Source organism: Tursiops truncatus, chromosome 4, assembly GCF_011762595.2.
Source record: "Tursiops truncatus isolate mTurTru1 chromosome 4, mTurTru1.mat.Y, whole genome shotgun sequence".
Lineage (NCBI taxonomy): Eukaryota > Metazoa > Chordata > Mammalia > Artiodactyla > Delphinidae > Tursiops > Tursiops truncatus.
Genome location: NC_047037.1, coordinates 52,548,553 through 52,572,356, shown reverse-complemented (window position 1 = coordinate 52,572,356; position 23,804 = coordinate 52,548,553). Strand labels below are relative to the sequence as shown.

General features: G+C 37.8%; 1 protein-coding gene across 1 annotated transcript in view; it reads right to left on the bottom strand.

Moving 5' to 3' along the window:
* The window catches only part of NAALADL2 (N-acetylated alpha-linked acidic dipeptidase like 2), a 1,062,845-nt gene that overhangs the window by 785,923 nt on the left and 253,118 nt on the right, over positions 1 to 23,804 (bottom strand). The window contains exon 2 of the mRNA XM_019946140.3: positions 21,522 to 22,023. Coding sequence (XP_019801699.2) covers positions 21,522 to 22,023 — 502 coding nt within the window. The remainder of the gene's footprint in view (positions 1 to 21,521; positions 22,024 to 23,804) is intronic.

Here is a 23,804-nt window from a genome sequence, read left to right as displayed (position 1 = left end):
ACGGGCCCAGCCGCTCCACGGCATGTGGGATCTTCCCGGACCGGGGCACGAACCCGTGTCTCCTGCATCGGCAGGCAGACTCTCAACCACTGCACCACCAGGGAAGCCCTCTTTGTCACTTTTGATTGCAGTGGCCAAGTGGCAATCAACTAGGGTGCAGAATGGGCACACCTTTCTGTCCTGAGGCGATCATGAACACAAGTTTCTATCAGTATACACAGTCATATTACAAAAAAAATCCTTTGTAAAAGTGGATTCACAAGGTGTGTTTGTTCCACCTCTTCACTGCCTAACTCCTCTAACGATACAAAGCTGAGTTTAATCAACTACCAATTCAGGACAACATAATTCTTTTTTATTCTTATTTCCTTTCAACTACTGCAACATGTCTCCACTGTGATAGTAAGGAAAGAAATGGAAAGAAACACAGGGATCACAGACAACAAAATGAAATGAGTGAAAGGTAGCAGGGGCTTGTCCTGTCTTTCAGGCTGAGAGTCTCTCCTAACTACTGGCCTCTATTCTGAAAAAGAGTAAGGAGAAGTGTATATTCCAGTTAAGTTGAAGAGGCCAACAAAACTGAGGCCAGAGGGAAAGCTCAGAAAAGCCTGCCTTGAGTCCTGCCGCAAAGTTCTGTGGTACAAGGCCCAACATAGGGAAGGGTGCCCAAGTTGCTAAATAAAAGAGTAAAAGCCTTTCAGCCCCAAACCATAAACAAAATTGTGATGTTAATGGAAATGTAGGTTTGAATTTTATTTGAATGTTGGAACCACGTGGACCCTGCCCACAGGACAACAACTATTTCCATCTAGTCCCATAGAATAGGGTGCCCCTCAGCTTTCTGAATCAGGAGGGACATTCTGTAGGTACAGCTGTAACCACTGGAGTCCACTAATCAAAGTGTGCTTCTTTCCTGTCCGCAAGAGGTCACCAAGATAAGTTCCTGTTTTTCTCCCTACCCATCAGCTTGCCCCAAGCTCTGGTTATGAAGCTTCCTACCCCTTACTTTGTAGGCCAAGAGGTAACCAAGGACAGCAGTGAAATAAGCATGAATATGTCATCAGGAAGTTGCCTACATGTCCATTTCTTTGTTCAAATGCAAGGTTAAAGAACCTCAGACAAGTTAGTATATATAAGCAGAGTGATGACCAGGCCTCACTAACACACCTGCATATTTGTATGAGCATTTAGCCAGATCCTCAAGATCGGTCTTAGGCAAATCTCTCTCTTCCTTGTACTACGTGAACAGGTTCAATCTTATTACTAGTCTTAAGTCAGGATCAGAGAAAATATTAACCTAAACCAGAAAGAATTAATTCTTAATAACCACTTGAGAATGCTGGATAACACCCAAAAGAGCTGAGCCAAAAAGGGGACTATCAGAAAATCAAGGACTGTCCGCACCTCCATCAATAATTATTTTAGTGAATTAATTTATAGCTTTCTGAGACTTATGAATCAAGACACCTTTGTTAGATGATTGATTTTTTATTAGCCCAGACTAGCTTTGCTCTTTGAAGATTAACTTTTTAAGGTTACATCTATATGATAGCAAAATAAGAGTTGGTGTGAACAGTTTGATCAACCAATTAGCTAAATTAGTTTTTGTTTGGAGTTTGCAAAGAAAAGCATCAACAGTCAAACAGATTATTGCACAGGTGTTGAAAACAGCTACACTTTTCAACCAGTTGTGTTACAATCATGTAGACATAGCTTAAGTGAACTGAATTGAAAATAACATCTTTTTATTGCAAAAATTATAACACACAATTATTAAAATTGATTAATACTTGGGCCAAAGCAATTTCATTATCTCTGATCGATTTCAAGCATTACTTTTTAATGGCCTTCACTCTTGTCATTTTGGTTAGAACTGCATGAACACTAGCTTAGTGGAACAACACACAGCCCTTTTATATAAGATTAAGCTCTCTGCTTAAATGAGTCCCAAATGAATAAACGGTGAAAGACAGAAGACCAGATGCTTCTACAAACACTGTTTAGAAATCCACACCTTTTAGAGAATTTATTTTGATGGATTTTCATGTTTATAATGCCAGAAAAAATTGCATCGAATAGGGGTTGTAATTACATTATAGTCCATAGCATTGGGCTTTACTTAAAATAGGCACCCAGGAAGTGGTTGTTATGTGATTGCATGAAAAAGATAGAAAACAAATACTATCTGACCTAAAATCATCTTTTCCTCAAAATCAGGAAAGTACGATCTGGAAGGACCAGGCTCCCTACTTCTTTGTCAACTGCTAAAGCAGCAAATCCTCTGGATGCTACCTCTAAAATATCAGGGAAGTCCATTCTGTGCCTCAGTTACCATGAACTTTGCTTTGATTCAACCTTCAACAGCAAAGCAAGCAATAAATTTAATTCTTGGGCTTCCCTGGTGGCGCAGTGGTTGAGGGTCCGCCTGCCGATGCAGGGGACGCGGGTTCGTGCCCCGGTCCGGGGGGATCCCACATGCCGCGGAGCGGCTGGGCCCGTGAGCCATGGCCGCTGAGCCTGCGCGTCCGGAGCCTGTGCTCCGCAGCGGGAGAGGCCACAACAGTGAGAGGCCCGTGTACCGCAAAAAAGAAAAAAAAAAAAATTAATTCTTGCAACAGCTTCCTATGTTCTTAATCTCGTTGAACATTTTCCTCATATAATGCATCCTCAATATTCTTTCCTGTTCTTGTTTTAAAATACATATCTCATAAAGTGACTCCTCAACCGTCATGTTAGAAATAAAGCAAAACAAACCAAAACATTTTAAGACGGCATAAAACGTTCTTTATAACCTGACTGTAACCTGTATCTGTCTCTCTCTCTGTTCCTCCTCTCCCCTCTTCTCCCCTTTCCAATTCCATCTCTCTTCCTCTTTCTCAAATCACCTTACCTCCACATACCTTACACTTCAGCCACATAGAACTAAGGGCCATTTCCAAATACTCCATATAATTCTGCACCTTCCTATCTTACACCTTGAACTCTCTTTGTCCCTTTTTCCACCTGGAAAACTCCTTTATAGCTCATGCCCTTTGTGAATCTATCCCTGTTCTTTAAAACCTTGTTATTAGTTATTACACAGATATTTCCATAATTTTTGTTATACCACACTTTTCTTCAAAGATATCATTTCACCAAACATTCCCATCTCCTACCTCCTAGTAGTCTCTGGGCTTTCTGAAACCAGGAAGCCCAGCTTATTTTAAAATTGTCTGTACCCTGATATCTCCTGCAATGTAAACATACGCTTAACAATGTCCACCGTATAAATGTGTGAATACAATTTAGGAATTTGGGTTTAGTATTCAACTGATACAAAATAAATATATTTTAAATTATGGATATCCTTAAGTGTTATAATATGCAATACTTTATTTTCTTGATAGCTATTGACCAGCACGTCTTACCCAGGGAAGTAAAAATTAGACTGTATTAAGAGCATACTTTACAAAACTGATTAGATCTCTGTACATAGGCTATAATCTTGAGTCTAAGCATCCACAGGAAGAATCAATATCATCAAGGCAGTAATCTTAGGAGATAAATGGGCAGCTGGTGTCATTCTCCATTCATCATGATATTGTTATAGAAGAGACTGGGCACAACTATAATCTAGCCTGACAGTGCTCACTGATCCAGAACCCTATTGCAGATTTTTATAACTTGCATCTTTTAAAATGCATTAGAAACTTTGATTTAGACATTATGGAGAATTGAATAAAAGAGACAACCGAGTAAGTCATGGTTCTCTTGTGCGTGGCACCACTGTACCATATGCTGACTAGTCTACTCACAGCTTGACGGTCTATTTACCACTTCTGGCAGACTGCTGTCATGAAAACACATCATCTGGTGATTACAAAGTGCTAATTCATTGTTGTTCCCTAAGGCTAGTTTTATTTTATGATTTTTTTATGCTTTATGTATTTATTTTTTTGATGATCCAAGCCCCACTAGCAAAACTCACTATTGATACACAAAACAGTGAGGCAATTCATTTCAGTTCTGTGATCTCTCCATAGTCACTGTTAAAATTTGGGAGGACATTTTGAGCTATTCAGAATGTTGAAATTCTTAAATCTGATTTGGGAGAAGCAAAGTAAGCAAGTATTTTATCAAAGCAGTAATATCCATTATTGCTCCCTCACTTAAAGACTCTGAGATTCTCACAGCACATATTTCTAGCAAATACTTTCTAAGTGGATCATCTTAAAAATCAAACATAGAAGAATTTTTTATTTGCTGCCTAAAAGTATATATTCACTTTTATGCTAACACTATACTTGTAGACTTGGTATGAAATTATTAAGCATGTTTTCTTTTATTTGCAAATGTTCAGAGTTTTACACAGACCTTGCAAAAATGTTTTACTAGCATGTTTTATTTAAACAAAAATAAAGCCAAGTTTATATGCTAATTACCATGTGTCTTGAATAGATTTTGGTACCCATATGTCAAGAAACTATACCTAACTTTTGTGACATCTATAATAAGGTTTGATTGGAAACATACACACACACACACACAACAAATGGGATGCAAATACTAACTCAACAAACTTTTGTTTGTTGGTGTGCTCAGGCTATCAGCGACCAGGCAAGCTCTCCTGTTAACTACTTAAACCCTCTACATGGGAATCAGAGTTAATTTCAAGAACTAATAGAGAAATAGGTATTTCCTTCTGCAAATATAATTCTAATATGTAATAGATATGACACTCTAAATAAATGGACAGAAATAGAAGTCATTTTATTACTTAGTCAATGAAATTTTAACATCTTTATTTTCCATTTAAAACCAAGGTTATACATGTTTTAGCTTCAAAAATCCATTTTAGTTCACAATAAAAATTTGGGAAGGGACACAGATTGGTTAAACCTATAAACTAATGGTTAAAAAGAAAGCACAACTATGAAGTTTTCTCTTCTGATTTGAATGAGCTGAAATGAATACTATGGCCAATACACATCTGCTTAGAAATTTTCTCATTGCTTTTATATCATAATTAGTCTAAGCCTTCTGCCCCACCAAACAAACACTACATGACAAATAACATCACAATCTTCTCAAATTTTAGGCATACTTTTTCATCCTAAGAACTTCTAAATCCCAACGCATTATTGTGACATTGCAACCATGGCTAAAGGGTTTAGGGTTTAGAGCATATCCTAGAATGTCTACTTAGTTCTAACATTCTGCTTTCCTGTGTTTAATTGCCATATGATTAGTAATGCCTCACCAGAGTATCCTAAAGCATAGCTAGCTAGTTTTTCAAGGCCTGAAGTAACTCTAAGAAGAGAGTATAACACTTACATGTTTAGTATACATTTATAAAATAAATATCCATTGAGAACAATGAAAGCTAAATTAGTTAGATTCACTTTTTTCCAATAAAACCACAAAGCCCATAGCCTAAAGAGGGTAATCTGTCAAAATCCTATTTCCATCTATTGGTATCCCTATCCCCTCCAGACTGCCTGGGTTTTCTCTCAGGTTTGGTTTGATTTATCAGAGTTTATTTTTGCTGTGAAGCTAAATTCAACTGTTGAAAAGCACTACTGCCATACCCATGTGATTTAATATTCGTCTAATGAGAATGCTCTTTCTCCTGATGACACTTTGTCTATGTCTGTTTTACCACAATTATGACAGTCGACTTCTACTATTAGGACATATTTTTCTCTTTATCCTTCACCAAGACTTCAAGCTCCTTGGGCTTCCCTGGTGGCGCAGTGGTTGAGAGTCCGCCTGCCGATACAGGGGACACGGGTTCGTGCCCTGGTCCGGGAAGATCCCACATGCCGCGGAGAGGCTCGGTCCGTGAGCCATGGCTGCTGAGCCTGTGCGTCCGGAGCCTCTGCTCCACAACGGGAGAGGCCACAAGAGTGAGAGGCCCGCGTACCGCCAAAAAAAAAAAAAAAAACTTCAAACTCCTTGAAATCAGAAACTGCATTATATTCCTCTGAGATTTCCACTCCTTCTACCTATTGCATGAAGCAAATGTTTAATACATCTAGGTAACTTACTAAGGCCTGCCAAATCTGAGCCAAAGATGAAACGTGATTCTTCCTGAAACTCTCACATTTTGGCACATCTTATGAGCAGAGGCACAGACTGCCTTTGCTCAGAAATATCTTTCCAAGGACATGTATACAGCAAACAGCCCTGGAAGATAAAGATAGTGTTGCCCCCAGAGAAAAAGTCAGGTCTGTTTACTGCTTTGTAAAAATAAATATAGTGTCTCCCTCGAAGGCATGCTTACTGTCCAGTATAAAAGATTTGGGATCCCTAAATCGAAGGTTCCTCTTCTGCGATGCAACCACTGCATGTTCAGGTGTCAACTAGCCCTCTTTTCGTCACCCTGTGGGAAGCTGGTCTCAGTGAACTCATGCAAGCATAATCCTTAGGCTGCTTGCTGTGATGTAATAAACAATCTTTCATCTTTGACCCAGGGGTCTCATGTCTTCTGCAAGTATCCATGTGACAATGACAGACTGATGTGTTAGCTTGGTAGCTCAGTAAAATCTCAGACCTTTCACAGATTCTTGGCAAGGAGAAGTGATATAGATGCTTTAGTCTCAAAGCCTGAGAATTTTAGTTTGTATCAAAATTTGGCCATAGATATAAAATCAAATTTGTATATTATGCCTCTCACTTTAGCATTTTAGCACTTGTACACCTCTTCACTGATGCTCCATCAACACATAGCTCACTGGTCATGCATCTGATGAACATTGAGTGTCTACTGTGAAAGTGAGATCAGCAACCATCTCTGCACTGCCTTTCTTGTTTCCAGCCTCTCCCTGTCTCTAACCCATTCTTCAGAGAATGATCTTCTGAAAAGGCACTTCTGGTCTTGTATTCTCATACTCAGAACTCTTTGATGATTTATCATTATGTCGGAAACAACTTCTATCAACTTTACTTCAAAACTCATCATGAAATTATCCTAACTTACCTCTCCAGCCTTTACAGTATGATTTAAAAAGAATGAGCTGCTGCTTCTTACCTACCTACTGCTGTCATCATAGAGGAGTGTGGTTTTCAGTAGGGATGTTGGATTTTTTTCCTCATATGTGTTGAGAACTAAGATAATTTATTTATAAGGTAGAATAAAAGTTTTCTTTGCAAATATGATCAAGCACTTTGTACAAGTATTATTTGGGCTGACATTGGAATTATTAGATGACTCTGGGAAAATACTTGGAATATGAAAGGTGAGACTCTAATGGGCATGACTTGGAAGGAGAAAAAAATTAATATGAACATCAAGTTGAGGAGAGAGGTAGAGAAGAGACATGGGCTGGGCCACATTCCAAGAAGCCAGCTTATGAAGGATGGTGATCAATGAGAAATTATCACTGGAACACGACTGAAGACCTCTTACTAACAAAAATAACAACAACGATAAATAGGTAATATTGGGTTTTTTACATGCTAAGCCCTAAGTACTTTTTATTTTTCTATCCCATTTATGTGAAAGTGGGATGATTACTACCTACATTTTCTAAATGAGGAAAACTGTGTTATCACAAGTTTAAGAAATTCCTCAAGATCATACAGCTGGATATAGTAGAGCTGGGATTTGATCCCATGCAGACTGGTTTGTTTGTATTGTTGTGATACAAATTCCCTTGACTTCAAGTCTTCAGTGATATGGACATTACAGAAATATAGTACAGGTACCGCAGGGAACAATGATATGTGTGGAATGACCCTAAATTTACCTTTTCCCAACTGGCTGACTGGAGAAGTCGGCAGCACTGAATCATGAGAAACATGAGTCTACATGTTCCAAGAAGTGACCTGTGCTTAAGTTATCTGTGGACAACAGCTGAGTTATGAGCAATAGCTTCAAGGTAAACTAACTCAGGAACAAAGGAAACCCAAGTCTTTATTATTTTCCCAAATAGACTATTACTACCTGCCTGCAAAGGATCACAGGTTGATACTGTAGCATCTGAGTTGGTATTTAATTTCAACAGTAGCTCTAGGTGCATAGTCCTATTTCCCATCACTCTGGAGGATTTCAGAAACACTAGGCATAAATAATCCTATGACAGTTATATCAGTTTCATCTGCAGAAAAATACTGCATGACCTCTATCAACACTGAGTGTGCAGTTTAGATATAGATTCTGGGCAACGTTCCAAGGTCAAGTGAGACCTAGAAGTACGTTTGGTTTTCTGCTAAGTTTTGCAGCTTTGTCTAGGTTCCTCTTCAGATGTTTACTTCACTTCCAAGACTCAGACTGGATAAATTTTCCCTGGATAAATCTTCACCTTCTTTCCAGGACTTGTACACAGCCCACACAGAATATTGGAGCGGGGCCTCTCAGATATGAACAGCTGAGTTGCCATTTCTCCACGGCCCTATTGTTGACTCTCCCATTAGCTTCTACTGGAGCCTCTTTTCTTCCCTTCTAACAATTTTCTAGACTAGATTCTCATGGTAGCCTTTCCTTCCTGGCTTATTTTCTAACCCAGATTTCTAAGCTAGAAACCCTCTCCTAAATCACATGGCAGAAGGAAAACTTAACTCGTTCTGCTGGTGACTGTCATCTTATTTCTCTCACTTCAAATTGTTCTCTAGTTTTCTGATTTTTTTGTCATCCTGTGTCATTTTCACAGCTTTTTCCCCCAACCAATCAGCAAATTATCTTCCAAGTGACACTTCCCCCAATACCCAAATTTATTTTTCCTGCTTACAGACTATCGTAGCAATGCTTAATACCAGTACTGTCTGTCATTTAGTTTGCCCCTATTCCCAGAACAGGAAAAGAGTTTTATTTCTGGATTGAAAATCGCTAGCTGTAATCACTATCTTCTCTACCTGCATGATTACCACAAAGCTGCTACTTTCCCAATTCTGAGAACCCATACCTGGAGACTTCTCAAATCCTCTGATCCCAATTCCTTCTGGACATTTCCTGCCAAAACGGTAACATTTTCCACCAAAAAGGCTAGAGTAGAAAAACTTCCAATACCCTGTCCCTACCCATTTGAAGGACTCAGTTGCAATATATGTAGATATTAAGAAAATTAAACAAAAAATATTCAAGTGAATTTTCTTATCTGTAAAGCAACTCCCTCACGGATACTGCCTGCAGCCTTAAAACGCTAACATGTACCACTGGGCGTCAGATCATAATTACATATAATTAGCAAACTGCAACTCTTTCAAAAGACTGCAACTGATTAAACAAGAACTAAGAACTGAAGAATCCAGAGTTAACAAATCATCCTTAGAATGGTTATTGCAGAATAAGACTGAGTTATAACAAAGATTTTACTTATTATGTAATGTGGAATTTATGGGGGAAAAAACTAAACAAAAACAACAGGCAGTGATGAGGCAATCCTTAGAAATGAGGCTATTTGGGGAAGAAAAACAGAACTTTAAGTAAGTGACCCTATTCAGTAATTTTAAAGAGAGACAGCAATGGAGCACAGTGTTTCTTATTTGGAGCAATTAAATTCCATGTTGGATATTACAAATAAATAGAAATTCAAGGCTGGTCAGAGGTCACCATCTCCTCCCATCTGCTTGCTTCCTATTAAACTCACTCTTCACAAGTGGGTTAGTTTTGTATTTTTTGTTGTCATTTATTTGCAAAAGTAGTGGCAAAGCAAATAAATTAGCAGGAGAAGAGCTCCATGCAAGTCCACTGAGCAGGGAGGAGCGACAGTAAGTGTCCATTTGAAACTGAATTGACCACTTCATCCAAAATTAACCGGTAGAGACCTCTGCAAATTAGTCAATCTCTCCCTCCCTCCCTCCCTTCCTACTGACCACAATGTATCATTTTGTTTCATTATGCTTAGTTTACAGAACAAGTATGTTCCCATTGATTCCCTCTGGCCAGTGGGAACATAAACACCACAAATGCAGGTACTTAATTATATGTCTTGTTCATTGTTTTGTCGCTAGCCCAGCACACAGTAGGCTCACAAGAAATAGTCATTAAATAAATACATGCATAAGGAAATGCACTGATGTTAAAGGGCACTGGATAAGTCTTCGATGGTAGGCCATCAGGTGTTTTTTTTTTAATGGAACATAAATTTGATTAAGAATACAAATCCTTAAATTAGAAAGTTGAGGTTCTCAACTTGTATAGCTTTGATTTTGCCTCTAATTCCCTAGTACTTTTCTATATAAATAGATAATGTGCTTACTTTTGTGTACTATTTGATTGAAACGTAATTTAAAATTTTGAACCAGGAGAAACAGATCATATGGGAATTTAGGTTTTCTACTTTAAATAAGAATGGCAGAATGAAGGCTTAGATCTCTATCATGTGGTATGCCAGCACCAACTGATTCAGATCCAGCTATGGCTCACAAGAGCAAGATGCAGGCCAAGAGAAAAACCCATAGGAAGCCACAAGAAGTAAAAGTAAAAGCCTATGAAAACCTGATACAATTTATCTTGGCTGCACCCTCTGGGCTAAAATAAACATTTTTCTCCCTTTGCTCTTTGCCCATATGAATAGCAAGACATATTCTGAAATACCCAGCTAAATTCCGATATGCCACTCAGACACATGGAAGGCAGCTATAATAAGAGAATATCTGATGTGTTTCATCAAATTACAAAAATTATCAGGCTAATAAATTAGAACTTTTAAATCTCTGTAGCAGTTTGAACTACAATATTGGCACAAGCTGATTTTACAAGTTGTTCCCTACAGAATAGAGTTAATATAATGAAAGCGAGCGAAGAAATAGCGAGAAAACGCCCACACTTATTTTATTTTTATTGAAGGTAAAAACCACCTGCACACATTTCTGTTCAGTGCAGAAACAAAGCAAAATGTTCAGTTTCATTTTTCTCTCACAGAGAAATGTACTCCACAGAACCGGAACGACTTCTTTTGTTTCTTGTTCTATCAGAATTTGATTTGCATATTTTGGGACATGATAAGGTCCTCTCTGATTTAAAGAGTTTATAAAAAGGTAATTTGATCTCAAATTGTAGTTTTCTTCCTTTATTTCTAATACTGAAACCTGCATACCCTTCTGAGAAGTGAGTCATGAGAGGAAGACATTAGCTTACCTTGTATGAGATAATAAAAAAGTTCCACAGGGGACGAGTTACATATTATGACATTGTGAATATAAGGCTCATTTGGATTTAATTCATTACTACATCATGTTGCACAGGAAAGCAATTTTTAAGCAATAGAAGTGCACTTCATCTGTAAAGGGCCCAGTTATAACACACACTCAGTTATTGAAGACAGAAACTGATTTCCCAAATCAGGCATATAAAATTTAATACATTTGCTCTAGTTATAATGAAAGGGAAGGGAACTTCAATGCCATTTTTTTTTCCAGATAAGAATGACTCTTGTAAAATTTGGAAAAAGCATTTTTGCTTGGGAAGTTGATTACATTTTGATGCCACCAAACTAAGTTGAGAAAATTAAGCATTTTTAAAATATTTGAAATAGTTGGTAGACACTTTGAATGTAATTTCAAATTCTATCCTATAAATGTATTTTACATTAAAAATAAGATCTGAAATTAATGAACTAAGGGTAATGATGAGCACTGGCTTAAAAACATCAGTATCAATTTTCCATATTATTCAGTTTAACACTAAAGATTGACTATGTTATTCTAGAGTTAAAAAAAAAAAAACAGCCAAATTGTATTGGTTTATTTAAGTTTCCTAAATCTGCATGTATTATTAGTTAGGGTTCTCCAGAGAAAGAGAACAGGATTTATATATAGAGAGAGGGAGATATCTATTTTAAGGAGTCAGCTTATGCAACTGTGGAAGCTTGGCAAGTCCAAAATCTGTAAGATAGACCAGTAGGCTGGAGACTCAGGGAAGAGTTGCAGTTAAAGTCCAAAGGCATTCAGTGTGCTGGTAGAATTTCTTCTTCTTCCTGAGAGGTCAGTCTTTTTCTAGTAAGGCCTTCAACTGATTGGATGAAACCCATCCACATTATTAAAGATAATCTGCTTTACACAAAGTCTACTGATTTAAATGTTAATCTCATTTAAAAAAAAATACCTTCACAGAAATATCTACAATAATGTTTGACCAAACATCTGTGCACTGTGGCCTAGCCAAGTTGATATATAAAAATAACCATCACAGTGTATTTATATAAGCATCTAACATTTGGGAAATAATATCACCTATCTATTTTGTTATAGTTTCCCAAGATGGGGGCAGTGGAGAGGAAGTTTTCATCATCCATTTTTAAATATCTGAATTACCAGCCAAATCTACTTTTTTTTCCATCAGCTAGAAACATCCATTTAAATTTTTTTAGGTAACTATAATAAAATACTTTATGCAATGTTTACAAAATCAAATTATCTCTTTTCATATACATTTTAATTTTTCTCTTGTAAACTAGCCTGATGAGATTATGGGATTAATGCTTTTAGCTGCAATTGTCAAATACTTTGCTTAAGTTCTAAAGCATGGATTGAGATTTTCAAATTGCAAATCTCAAAGGGCCATGTCTGCTATTTGAATCTTGATTTCACTGACATTAAAAAGGAACATGGGGCTTCCCTGGTGGCGCACTGGTTGAGAGTCCGCCTGCCGATGGAGGCGACACGGTTCGTGCCCGGGTCTGGGAAGATCCCACATGCCGCGGAGCGGCTGGGCCTGTGAGCCATGGACGCTGAGCCTGCGCGTCCGGAGCCTGTGCTCCGCAACGGGAGAGGCCACAACAGTGAGAGGCCCGCGTACCACACACAAAAAAAAAGGAACATGAAAGAGAGAAGTATGTAATCAGTTCCCAACCTTTCCATGTTTAACTATACTTCAGTCTACTGAATGTGATCATTACCAACTTTTCTATCGCCAAGAGTGTCAGGAAGTCAAGTGAATCCACAGGAAACTGACATACTTGATCCTCAAAGGAAATAGTTTATTTATTCCCTTGTACTACATCTGACTGATCTTGTTCCTTTTTTGGAATGAATAAGATCAAGAAGTGAATGGAAGAAAACGACTATTACAGTCAATGCAGGAAAGATACAAGAAAAATGTGATGAGCCTTAAGGTTGAGCAGTTTCAGGATAGCCAGACAGTAAGGGCAGATGACCTTGATATAGCTAACAAAAATATTTCACTGACCATCACTGCAAAAGAGTCCTTTCATTATGTAAAATATATTCCTCCCATTAAGACAAAACCAAATTTGAAAAACGAAGAGTTCCTGCATTTCGATCCTTAACAATCTAACTTACTCCTGGTGTTTCACAAGAGAGAGAGATTTAATGAAAAAGATAAAGAAAATTTGCTTACTAGGAAAGTAAGTAACCTAATCGTAGTATATAACCTCGAGGATAAAATAATGTGTGTGTGTAGGGAGCAGGGAGAGGGCAAGAGATGAGGGATAGGGTGGGGGGAAAGGGAGAAGGTGCGGGGAGAACCCTTTGATTCTACTTGACCATGGAGAAGGAATAAAGCAAGGCTTCGGGCTGAACTAGCCCTCGTCTGAGACAACCCTTTCCTGACACTGGCAGGGCATGAAAAGATCTGTGAGGGAATCTACTTTGCACCTCCATCAAACCTGTGATCACAGAAGTACCTTTCTGTGCAATTTTTACTTTCATTTCTTCTTTATAGAAAGGAAATGCTCTCTAGATTAAACAGAATATCATTAAAACCTGTCGAGTGACTGGCAGAGTGCCTGGTATACAGCAGACACACAACACATGTTTTCATTAGAGAAAAGAAAATCCTCTACCTTCAAAATCAACTTTTTAGCACATGCTATGAGAATGTATATAAAATATGTTAAAAAGGCAAAGGTCTGATACATATATATATATAATTTTGAATTTCAGTAATGTACATGAATAGCCAGAAGTATATTTTCTTTTAAAAAAATGATAGTAGGTTTATATTTTGGGTGCACTGTCTCCCGCAATAAAGATTTACTGAGTGTCCACATACTATGACTCAAGGACTGGGCCAGACGCATAGTTCTTTCTCCACTGCAAGGTAGAAGGTAGTTTATGTCAACAAAGAGAGAGAAAATGAAGTACTGAGAGTTTCAAGGAAAGAGAGAACTCAATTGGTGGGAGATCAAAAAAGGGAATCATGGGAATTCCCTGGGGTCCAGTGGTTAGGACTCAGGCTTTCACTGAGGCACCTGAGCCACCCTCAAAGAATGCCTAGGATTGAGAAGGTGGCCATTGCACTCAAAGACCCTCTGTCAATAATCCTCATTCATCTTATTGGTGGGTGCTGCTCTTGTTCCAGACAAATGCCTAAGAATTGTGAAAGGCATAAGCTTTTATCTGAGTTGAGCCATTTAAGAGAATTCAGGTCACTCTACATGACACTGAGAAACTGAGTGAAGCAGTTGCTTTACTTCAAGTCCAGAGCAATAAAATACTATGGATAATTAAATAAATCTAATGCTTTGTATTCCTTTTGTGATTAAATTTAAGACAATGTGCATTTGTTATCTGGAAAAATCAATGATAGAATAGCTAATTACTTCCTTTAGGAACCATCACTCTATTACTGTTAAATTCATTCTGCTGTCATTTGCATAAATTGAATTATGTGCACTTTTTAAATACATTTACATGTTTTTCTCCAATTCAAATGCCAGGTGCTTTATTGCCTTCATATCTCCCAACATTCCTGCTCTCACCCCTCTAAATACTGAAATTGGAAAGGAACAAAAAACACAAACAGTAGAAAAGACAGAAGCCAAAATATAATTCAAGACAGAGGAGGGGCAGAAAGATGGCTGGAAAGTACAGCTGGAAACCAGAGAACAGTTGCTGATGGTATCACCATCATCAAGCCTTGCATTTTTAAAGTGTAACAGCAAAAAATATAGCCCTGTGGGATCAGAGGAGAGAAAAATCACTGAAGATAATTTATAACATTTCCTAAACTTTCGAAGAATTAATCAACAGCTAAGAAAATGTGGTGTTTTACTTAATGTTTGTAAAGATCATTTCACAGTATAACTTAACTCATGGTTAATTACTTGTACCGAGCCAGAGAAAGATGAAAAATATTGCCCCTGTCCAAATAATGCAGAAATTTTTAAAAATCTAGGGATTTTATTTTATTGTTCATTTGCTAACAAATAAAATGCATCAACTAAATAAAATCCAGAAAGATTACATAAAGTAATAGACTATTTTTCTACTACAATATTCAGTAAACATGTTTTTAAATTATAAAAGGTTCATACATGCAAAAAGAACTATGAATGGTCAATTAAGATATAAAAGTTTGTCAACACTATTTTTGGCCTATCAAAACAAAAAAATAATGAGGACCTAGAAGGCTGGCAGCCCTACAAGGCAATTTGGTAACTAACACAAAGCAAACAACTAAACAAATTTCAACTCCCCGAATCTGTGATCTGCTTCCAGGAATTTATCAGAAGGGAATAATTAAATAAGCACACAAAGACTTACGTATGAAAATGTTTGTAGAGACAAACTAAATGTACATTTATAAAGGATGGGCTCAATAAATTCATGTCCTCTACATAAGGGAATGCCAGCAGCATTTTAATGTACTGAGTCAATTCTGTATTTACTAGTTTGAAAAATGGTTCTCAATATATTGTAAGTGGAAAAAAATTCAAAAGCAGATATCAAAAAATATATACATGGTACAATACAATTTTGCTTCTTGTTAGGTAAAGATAGAAAGAAAGAATAAAATTATGGGGGAAAAGGTGGTAGGGTTATGGGTGGTTTTTACTTTATTTTTTTCCAACTTTCTGTATACATTTTACTTATAAGAAGAAAAAAAATAATGCCCCTTCCATAAAAAAAGATACCATATTAACCATAATTAGAGTAGCACATTTTCTCCTTTTCTTCTCACCATTTCACAGCATCTACAGCTGTCAAAAAGCAACATTCCTACATTCAAAAATATACTTAACCACATTGGCTTATTCACTTCAATTATTATTATAATTTATATTACGTAACTAAATTTTGAAGCTTTCAACATGCTTTACTCTGTTCAGCAACGTGCTTACGATCTTTAGTATGTATATACACATGCACACACATATAGATCATTCATTCAACAATATATATGAGAAAGGCTCTGTGACTTATACAGGAGAAATAAAACATGTACCAGTCACATTTAAGCTTCTTCTAAGTTAAAGAGCTCTCGGCCAAATCTGATTAGACTAGGGATAAGCACTTGACAGAGTCACAAACATCGCTGACCCCCAAAGGGAAAACAATCATACTTCATTCTAGCCCCATAGGCTAGAAGAGGAATGGAGGAATAATGTATTGGAGAACATAGCAGTGGGTACTGGGAGAAGAATAAGGCAAACAAAAAGTAGTACAGATGGAAAGGGAGATAAATCACTTTGGTGGTTCAACCCTTTAGTAAAAATTAGAGGACTGTGGCTACTAGGGTCCCTGGAGTTGACTGGATCCAAATTCCTTATCAACAAGGCTCAGTCAAATGAATTCCTATTCACAGATTATTGTGTGAGCCCAGCCTCCTGTTTTGATACTTACAATAAACTTGCATTATCTAGTTACTGTTCCAAGTCACCAAAAGCATACATGAATGCAACTTTTAACGGCCTATTTTAAATCTCACGCATCTGAATATATCCAATATACATCTGAATATACACCATCTGTTTACATGAAGATACATGAAAGAAATCAACCACCACTGTAAGAGTGAATGCCTTTTTCAAATAGCAACAAGTATTTGCAGAAGTGACCAGGAGAATCTTATTAGAAGACTGATTAATACACACACACGGTATTCATATTCCTGTGCTAATGTTGAAAATGATTTCCTTTTATTTGATCAACATGATATCAAGTAATTGGCTTATGTGGGCTTTATTATGGGATAATTAGGTCCATAAACTGGAATATGCTGTCAATATGTCTATCAATGATTCTCTGGATCAACACATTATTCAAATGTATTTTTTTCTAAAACATTACACATAAAAATAGCGCATGTGTAATCTCTACACTGAGCAAGCATGATTCAGGGAATGCAATCATAAAGCACTTTTTTTCTCCCATTTATATTAATTGGGGTTAGTTTGTTTGTTTGTTTTCCTGTTTCTGGATTAAAAACCCAGTAATTCTGGTCACTGTTAAGTGACCTGAGTTCCTCCAGTGAGTAATTAAAAGGTTCAGTGTCATTTAATTGTCAAAACTTTGAACTTTTCCCCACTTTTTGACCATCTCTAGATTGGGAAACTTACAGCCAAGGAAAGGAGAATAGTCAGTTTCTTCTGTGTTTTTACACCTCCTTTCTCAGAGCTTCTGACACCTCCAGGGTTGCAACAGAGCAAGTGAGAATAGCTAAAGCAGGAGCAAAAGGTTCTCACTGGACAAGAACTCTCAAGAACTGGCATGGTACTCTGACTGTAGCAGGAGTAGTCAGCTGAACTTTCCACTTGTCCAGCTTCATCAGTTCTTTGGGGACCCACCCACCCATCCCACGACTGGGGATTTCTCACCTTCCTTTAACATGAGTAATGCACTCTCCTCTACCTCCTTCTTCCTTCTTCCAGGCATCTGACCAGACCTCTAGCTCTGTCTCTGGTAAGTTCTTTTCAGCCATGCAGGAAGCTTGCTTGCTCCTCCCCCGCAATCTCTCTCTTTCTGTTAGTCCTTTCAGGCTGCTATAACAAAGTACCATGGACTGGTTGGCTTATCAACATTATGTCATAGTTCTCGAGTCTGGGAATTCTAAGATCATGGCACTGGCAGATTTGGTGTGGTGGCTGATAAGGGCCCTCTCCCTGGTTCACAAAGGATACCTTCTCCCTGTGTCCTCACATGACGGAAGGACTAGAAGTCCTGTGGGGTCTCTTGTATAAAATCTCAGCCCATTCACGAGGGCTCCAGCTTCATGACCTGAGCATCTCCCTCCCAGCAGCCCCACCTCCGAATACCATTACATTGGGCATTAGGATTTCAACAACATATGAATTCTGGGGCGGGGGGGACACAAACATTTAGACCATAGTGATTTCTCTCCCTCTTCCCCTCTCCCTCTCTCCCTGCTTGGATAGAGTCCCTAGAAGGAAACTTTGCCATAGGCTACCCCAAACCACCACCTCTTCTTCGGCAATCTTATCCACAACTAGCCAGTCCGTGACTTGTCATTTCGATTTCTTAGGTAGAAAGGCAGACACCCAGTTCTTCCAAGGAGTTCTATTAAACCCCTTTTTCATTGGACTTGAGGCTTCCTCCTTGAGAAAAGACTGGGGCTTACAACACCATTAGCAGTTTTCTCCCCAAATCCTCTTTTTCCACTCTCCTAGTTCTCAGCTTCTCTAACCTCTCCTAGGCTACAACAGGGTCATCATCTCAAGGTTTTATACCATCTTTTTCTTTTTTCCTCCGAAGTTCTACATACTGGTCCTAGTAGTAGCAATTGTATTTAAGCCTCAGCTGAAAATGAGACATCAATAGTGATACTTTAGCATTTTTACAGTATCTGGTTTCGATTTAAGTTGTCACTTATCTAAAATCAGAACTTAGCATAGCCTCTGAGTAACTATAGCTATATAATTTAGTATTTTATAATTGTGTTATAAATCAAAATTTTATTTACAATACTTTGAATATAATCATAATATGAAACACCTAAATGGTAAGTTAAATGATTTTCAGAATATATAATAAAATTGATGAATTGAACACAGATCTGTTCCTCACGTATTCATGCATTCATTTCCTCCCTTAGAAAAATAATGATTCAATGTCTGCTGGACAATAGTCTAATGATGGGCAAAGCAAGTAGGTCCATTCCTTCATGGAGTCTGCAAACTTATCTATTATAAAAAGAGTGTCTTTTATATTGCATAACTCTTAGGATGTTTGGCAAGACCTGACATAGTCTTACAGCACGGGCAGGAATGGAGAACAAATAGAGAAGAAATACAGCAACTGATGAACAAGACAGTAGATCGGTGAGAGCCCAAAACTGATCATAAGTTGATGAAAAGAAACAGGAGGAACCCATGATGTACAGAGTCAATGCCAGGATGACTTAGTAAACACAAGAAATCATAATAAGGCATGTGGTTAGCACGACTACTGGGGGAACAGTTGTCTTTGGATGAAGGGTTGTAATTCGAAGAAAGTTACGTAAACATATTTGTACCAAATTATTATTTTTTGATGAAAAAGACCTATTATCTCAGCAAGGAAAAAACTGTGGCTATCTGACAGGACATAATTGTGAATTTGTGCCCAACCACTGAATATTGCTTAGAAGTAAAATTGCCAGTGGTTATATTTTTTAAATATATAGTTTGTTGATTTTTGAGTTTAAGAGAATATAAGCCTTATGGTAATACAACTCATATTCTGAGGGAAATGATGAATATGTTTACTTAATTATACATTTTCAACATTTTAGAACCAGCTGCTTATTTACAAAAGGACATGTCAGTTTTTTAAATTGTCTACAATGCTGGGAAAAAAAATAAGGCAAAGAAAGCCAAAGGAAGATAAGGAGAGAAAATATGCAGACTAGTTAGTATACAAAAGGCATGCCTGTAAGTTCTTTATGATTTCAATACAAATTTGACTCTGAACTTACTAAAAGCCAAAGTAAAGAGGGAAGCAGGCTAGGTTATGAGATTCATTGTGTCCATCATTAAAAACTAAACAGTTGCTCAGGAAAAATGAGTTAAATCCATGGATCCTTTTCCAGAAGACACTTTCGTAATGAAATGAATGTCCACCATGAAGTTAGAGTAGACAGAGTTTTATGGAATTCTTCTATTTTCTTTCTTCCTTTCTCTCTCTCTCTCTCTCTCTCTTTCTCTCTCTTTAAATAACATCCCTGTGCTGGTTAGATCTAAGTTTTGGACAGACCCCTTGCCTTTCCCCTGCTACAGGGATCTGAACGCTTTGGGATGAGTTTTCCCAGGCTCTGAGTCAGCAGCCTGCGTGCTGGGTTCAGACAACCAACGGAACAGCTGGTAGGAGGGCAGGAGGAAGGGAGAAGCCATGGTACTTCTTACTCTGTCTTCAGTAGTACCCCTGGCTGAGGTTATATCTCCACTGCCAGCCCAACCCCTGCATTTGTGTACGCAGAAAGTTCCAGCTTCCATCAAGTTACCCCAACTCCCTTTCTCCAGCGTAGGTTTAGTAATGGCTCCATTTTTTTGTTCATCTCTTGGCTACCTCAGTGTCCCCTGACTGGCCTCTCAGTTTTTCATCATTGATGGAATTATTTCCCTACTTTAAATGCCCTCTGCTTTAAATATTTAGGGAGTTTTCTTTTATGGTTGGATCCTGACGGATACAATCACTCATTATAAGACAATGCTATATCTTTCACTCAATTCACTGTAAGTAATTTTACATTGAGAAATACCATGGAAATTGTTAGTATCTGCATATGACACATCCAGAGACGCTTATGCAACAGTAAATAGCAGACATAGAAGGGTGTAGAAAACAAATTCCCACAAGTCATTCAGATGTGATATTCAGAAAGAGAATTATAATTTGCCAACGTCAACACATGTGATATTTCAGCACACAGATTAAATGGTGCACCTGCAGTGAGCATGCTCCCTAGAAGATCCCTAGACATGCACATGTGCCAACATCTTGATGGTAATAAGTCAGTGTAACCCAGAAGGAATATCCTTATGACCTAGTATCCTTCTCTCTCATCTACCTACAATCAACAAACATGATTCACCTAGGATTATTCTTTATTGCCAGGTATGGAAGACATATGTGGAGGCTAATATCTAACCTTCCTCTTCCAGTTCCTCACTTCTCTAAATATGTTAACTAGGGAAGCCTTTACAATTAAACATATATGCTAATGATATATCAAGCAACAAAATTTAAGTTACCCAATAGCTATATGACATGAGTGGAGCTTTTCCCAAGAATTCAGAATTATTAAGGCCTGATAAAAAATATTTTCTTATCATTTAACTTATTAACAACACATTCTGGCTAGAGAGGTCATATGCAAACTTACCTTAAAGAGAGAGGTGACCTTTTAGAATTGCCTGATATATGGAACGCAATGTGTTTCAATAAAAATACTCAACTGGGAAACTCAGTGATGCAGGGGACCAAATACGAGCAGTGCTTGTCTTACCTCCTGTCAGTTATTTCAGTCCATAAAGCAAGTTTATTTTATTCTGATGTCATTAAAAATTTCAATCTTATGGCTAATGCCCTAGTTTTTATTACACACACATCCAGCAATCTTTGCATCCCAATTTGGCTTACCTGGGCTTTCCCAAGAGGGAGAAAATACACTGGCTGGAGTCTATTATCTCCACAGTAGTTACAGTTCTTATTTTCAATTATTAAAGCAGCACCATAAATTTGCATTACAGTATCGTAAATCTGAAAACGTGCACCCACTCCGTGAAGGGGTTGCTGGTAAGTTATGTTTCTCAGCTTGTAAGACTAACCTTAAACAATAGAAAAATCACAGTATGATATTCCCTGTAAGACATCTTTCCCAGAAGATGCATCCCACCAACATCCATTTCTTGCATACCTACCTGAAAGACTTCCTAATATCTTCTGCTTGGATTGTCTTGAGAATCTCTTGGTGTAACTGAAGATCATGTGTTCCTGAAGATGTAGCATTTGAAGAGCAGTTTTTATGTGTGTAATAGCCTATCAAAATTCCAGAAATAAATAAAATGCTTGCTGTGCAAAATAGCTTTAAAAGGCGGCAAAAGTTGCAGGGGTTGCTCTTTGGTGCAGATCTTGTATAATGGGTCACATAGTCAGACTCTTCTTGAAGTCGCTGAAACCTTCCTTTGGGTGAAGTTGCTGGTTGAATGGGATCAAGACTGAGGTCTGCAGTCTCTGAATTCTCCAGGTTCTGATTCTCAGCACTATCTAGCTGGAACTGGTCAAAACCAGGCTCCTCCAGTTCCTTTTCCATGTCCCACTCTAAGTCAAGGGCAGTGGCTTGGAGGTCATCATTGTCTAGGTACTGTGAATGTCCTGGAGCTCTTCGATCTGCATTGACCTTCTGATAGGCCATCTTTTTACCTGTGAAAATAAGAGCAGTATATTTTCTGAAAATAAATCAACAAAGAAAACCTCCAAGGTGAAAACAAAACAGTAATCTATATTAGCTGTTCATAAAATTTTAGTGATTTTAATCAGGGGAAATACTTCATTCCTATAGAAAATCATATCTTATGTTTTGCTGTTGATGTTTACTATAGAAAAAAGACAAACAATAAATAAAAGTAGAAGGCACCTGATGCAAAAGCTATGAGAAGACATAAAATACACACACACAAACACGCACTATTCTTTTGAAGCTCAGGAGAATTAAAGTCACAAATGCACAACTGCATCAAAGACAATGTATTACAATGAAAGCCAAGTATAAGCTTATACATTTTCAAAATCACTTTTAAGAAAAACTGAGGACAGAAGCAATAAAGTGTGATTTGTTAAGTTAAGGGGGGAAAAAAAGACCCTGGGATCAGTTACATCACCAGAGCTAATTTTAAAAACACAAATTCAGGGTAAGAATGAGGACAACAAAATGAAGTAGCACCTCTATAGAAATCCAAGCAGCAAAATATGGTGTATTGCCTAGTCATGAGTTATCAGAATGACTGGAAAACTTTAAGGCTACCATAGAAAGCCAACATGTTTTATGGAATTAGTGACATGAATTGGCCTGGCTCGCTGAACTTTAAATAAAAGTCTGGGATGGCATCCATCCAAAGAGGGAAGCCTTTTGCCAGGATAGGAGAGTTTAGTTTCATAACCTTGCTACTGAGTGGCAGATGGAAGCTTTTCTCCCCTACACAGTTTTGGATGACAGTTTGTTGTATCCTGCAGAGCAGTATTAGGAAAACTGGACTAATTAACTGCAAGTGGTCTTCAGTCTGTATTCAGTAACACACTGGTGTATTGTAGTTGCACATTAAGAGTATTTATACTTAAATTTTCTGTGTATTAGATTTGTCATCCCAGCTGGATTCTAAGGTCCCTCACTACGTTTTACGATTTTTCTATGGACCCCACCGTGGTGAGTGAAAAACAGAGCTCAGCTGACAACTGATCTGCTAAGTGTCTTAGGCCGGGTTGTTAACAAGTGAACTCTAATGAAAAATATACAAAGACTTCATGAAAGGGAGTGGCGTTATGTACAGAATTATGGGTATATACAATTCCAATCCTGGCTGACAGAGGTCCATATAAATTAAAATGTCCTGAATGTTTAAGAGAGTTCAAGTACAATTAAATATTAAACTTTACAAAATAAAAATTCTAATTCTGACTAGATTTCTCATCTGCTACGATACCATTTTTGATTTATTCTTGTCCAGAGCTGATTCAATAAAGATGAGTACCTAATATATATCAGGTATGGGGATAGGCAATGAAAACAAAGATGAATGGGTCCCTATTCCTCAAGTAGGGAATGATTCAATAAGAGAGACAGACATTTGAACAAACAAGTATGTCACATAAAATATGCAAAGCACAAGGGAGACTCAGGGGTGACAGATTCTAGCAGAGAATATGGGAAATAATTCCCCACCCAAAGTTATTTCTGAGGTACTTCTGGAGAGAAAGGAGGAGTTAAACTAGGACACACCAGGGGTGTGAGAGGAGAACAGCCAGGCAGGGGAAAATGTATAAGCACACGGAGGAATACAAGTGCACAGTGCATGGTACGTGGACCATTTGAAAAACCCAGACTGGTGTGTGAACCAGAGTTGGAGAAAAAGCTAGGAAAGGGTGACCGTAGGCAAAAGGCTTAACTTCTTTGCAACACAGCATCTTCATTTGTGATATGGGCATGG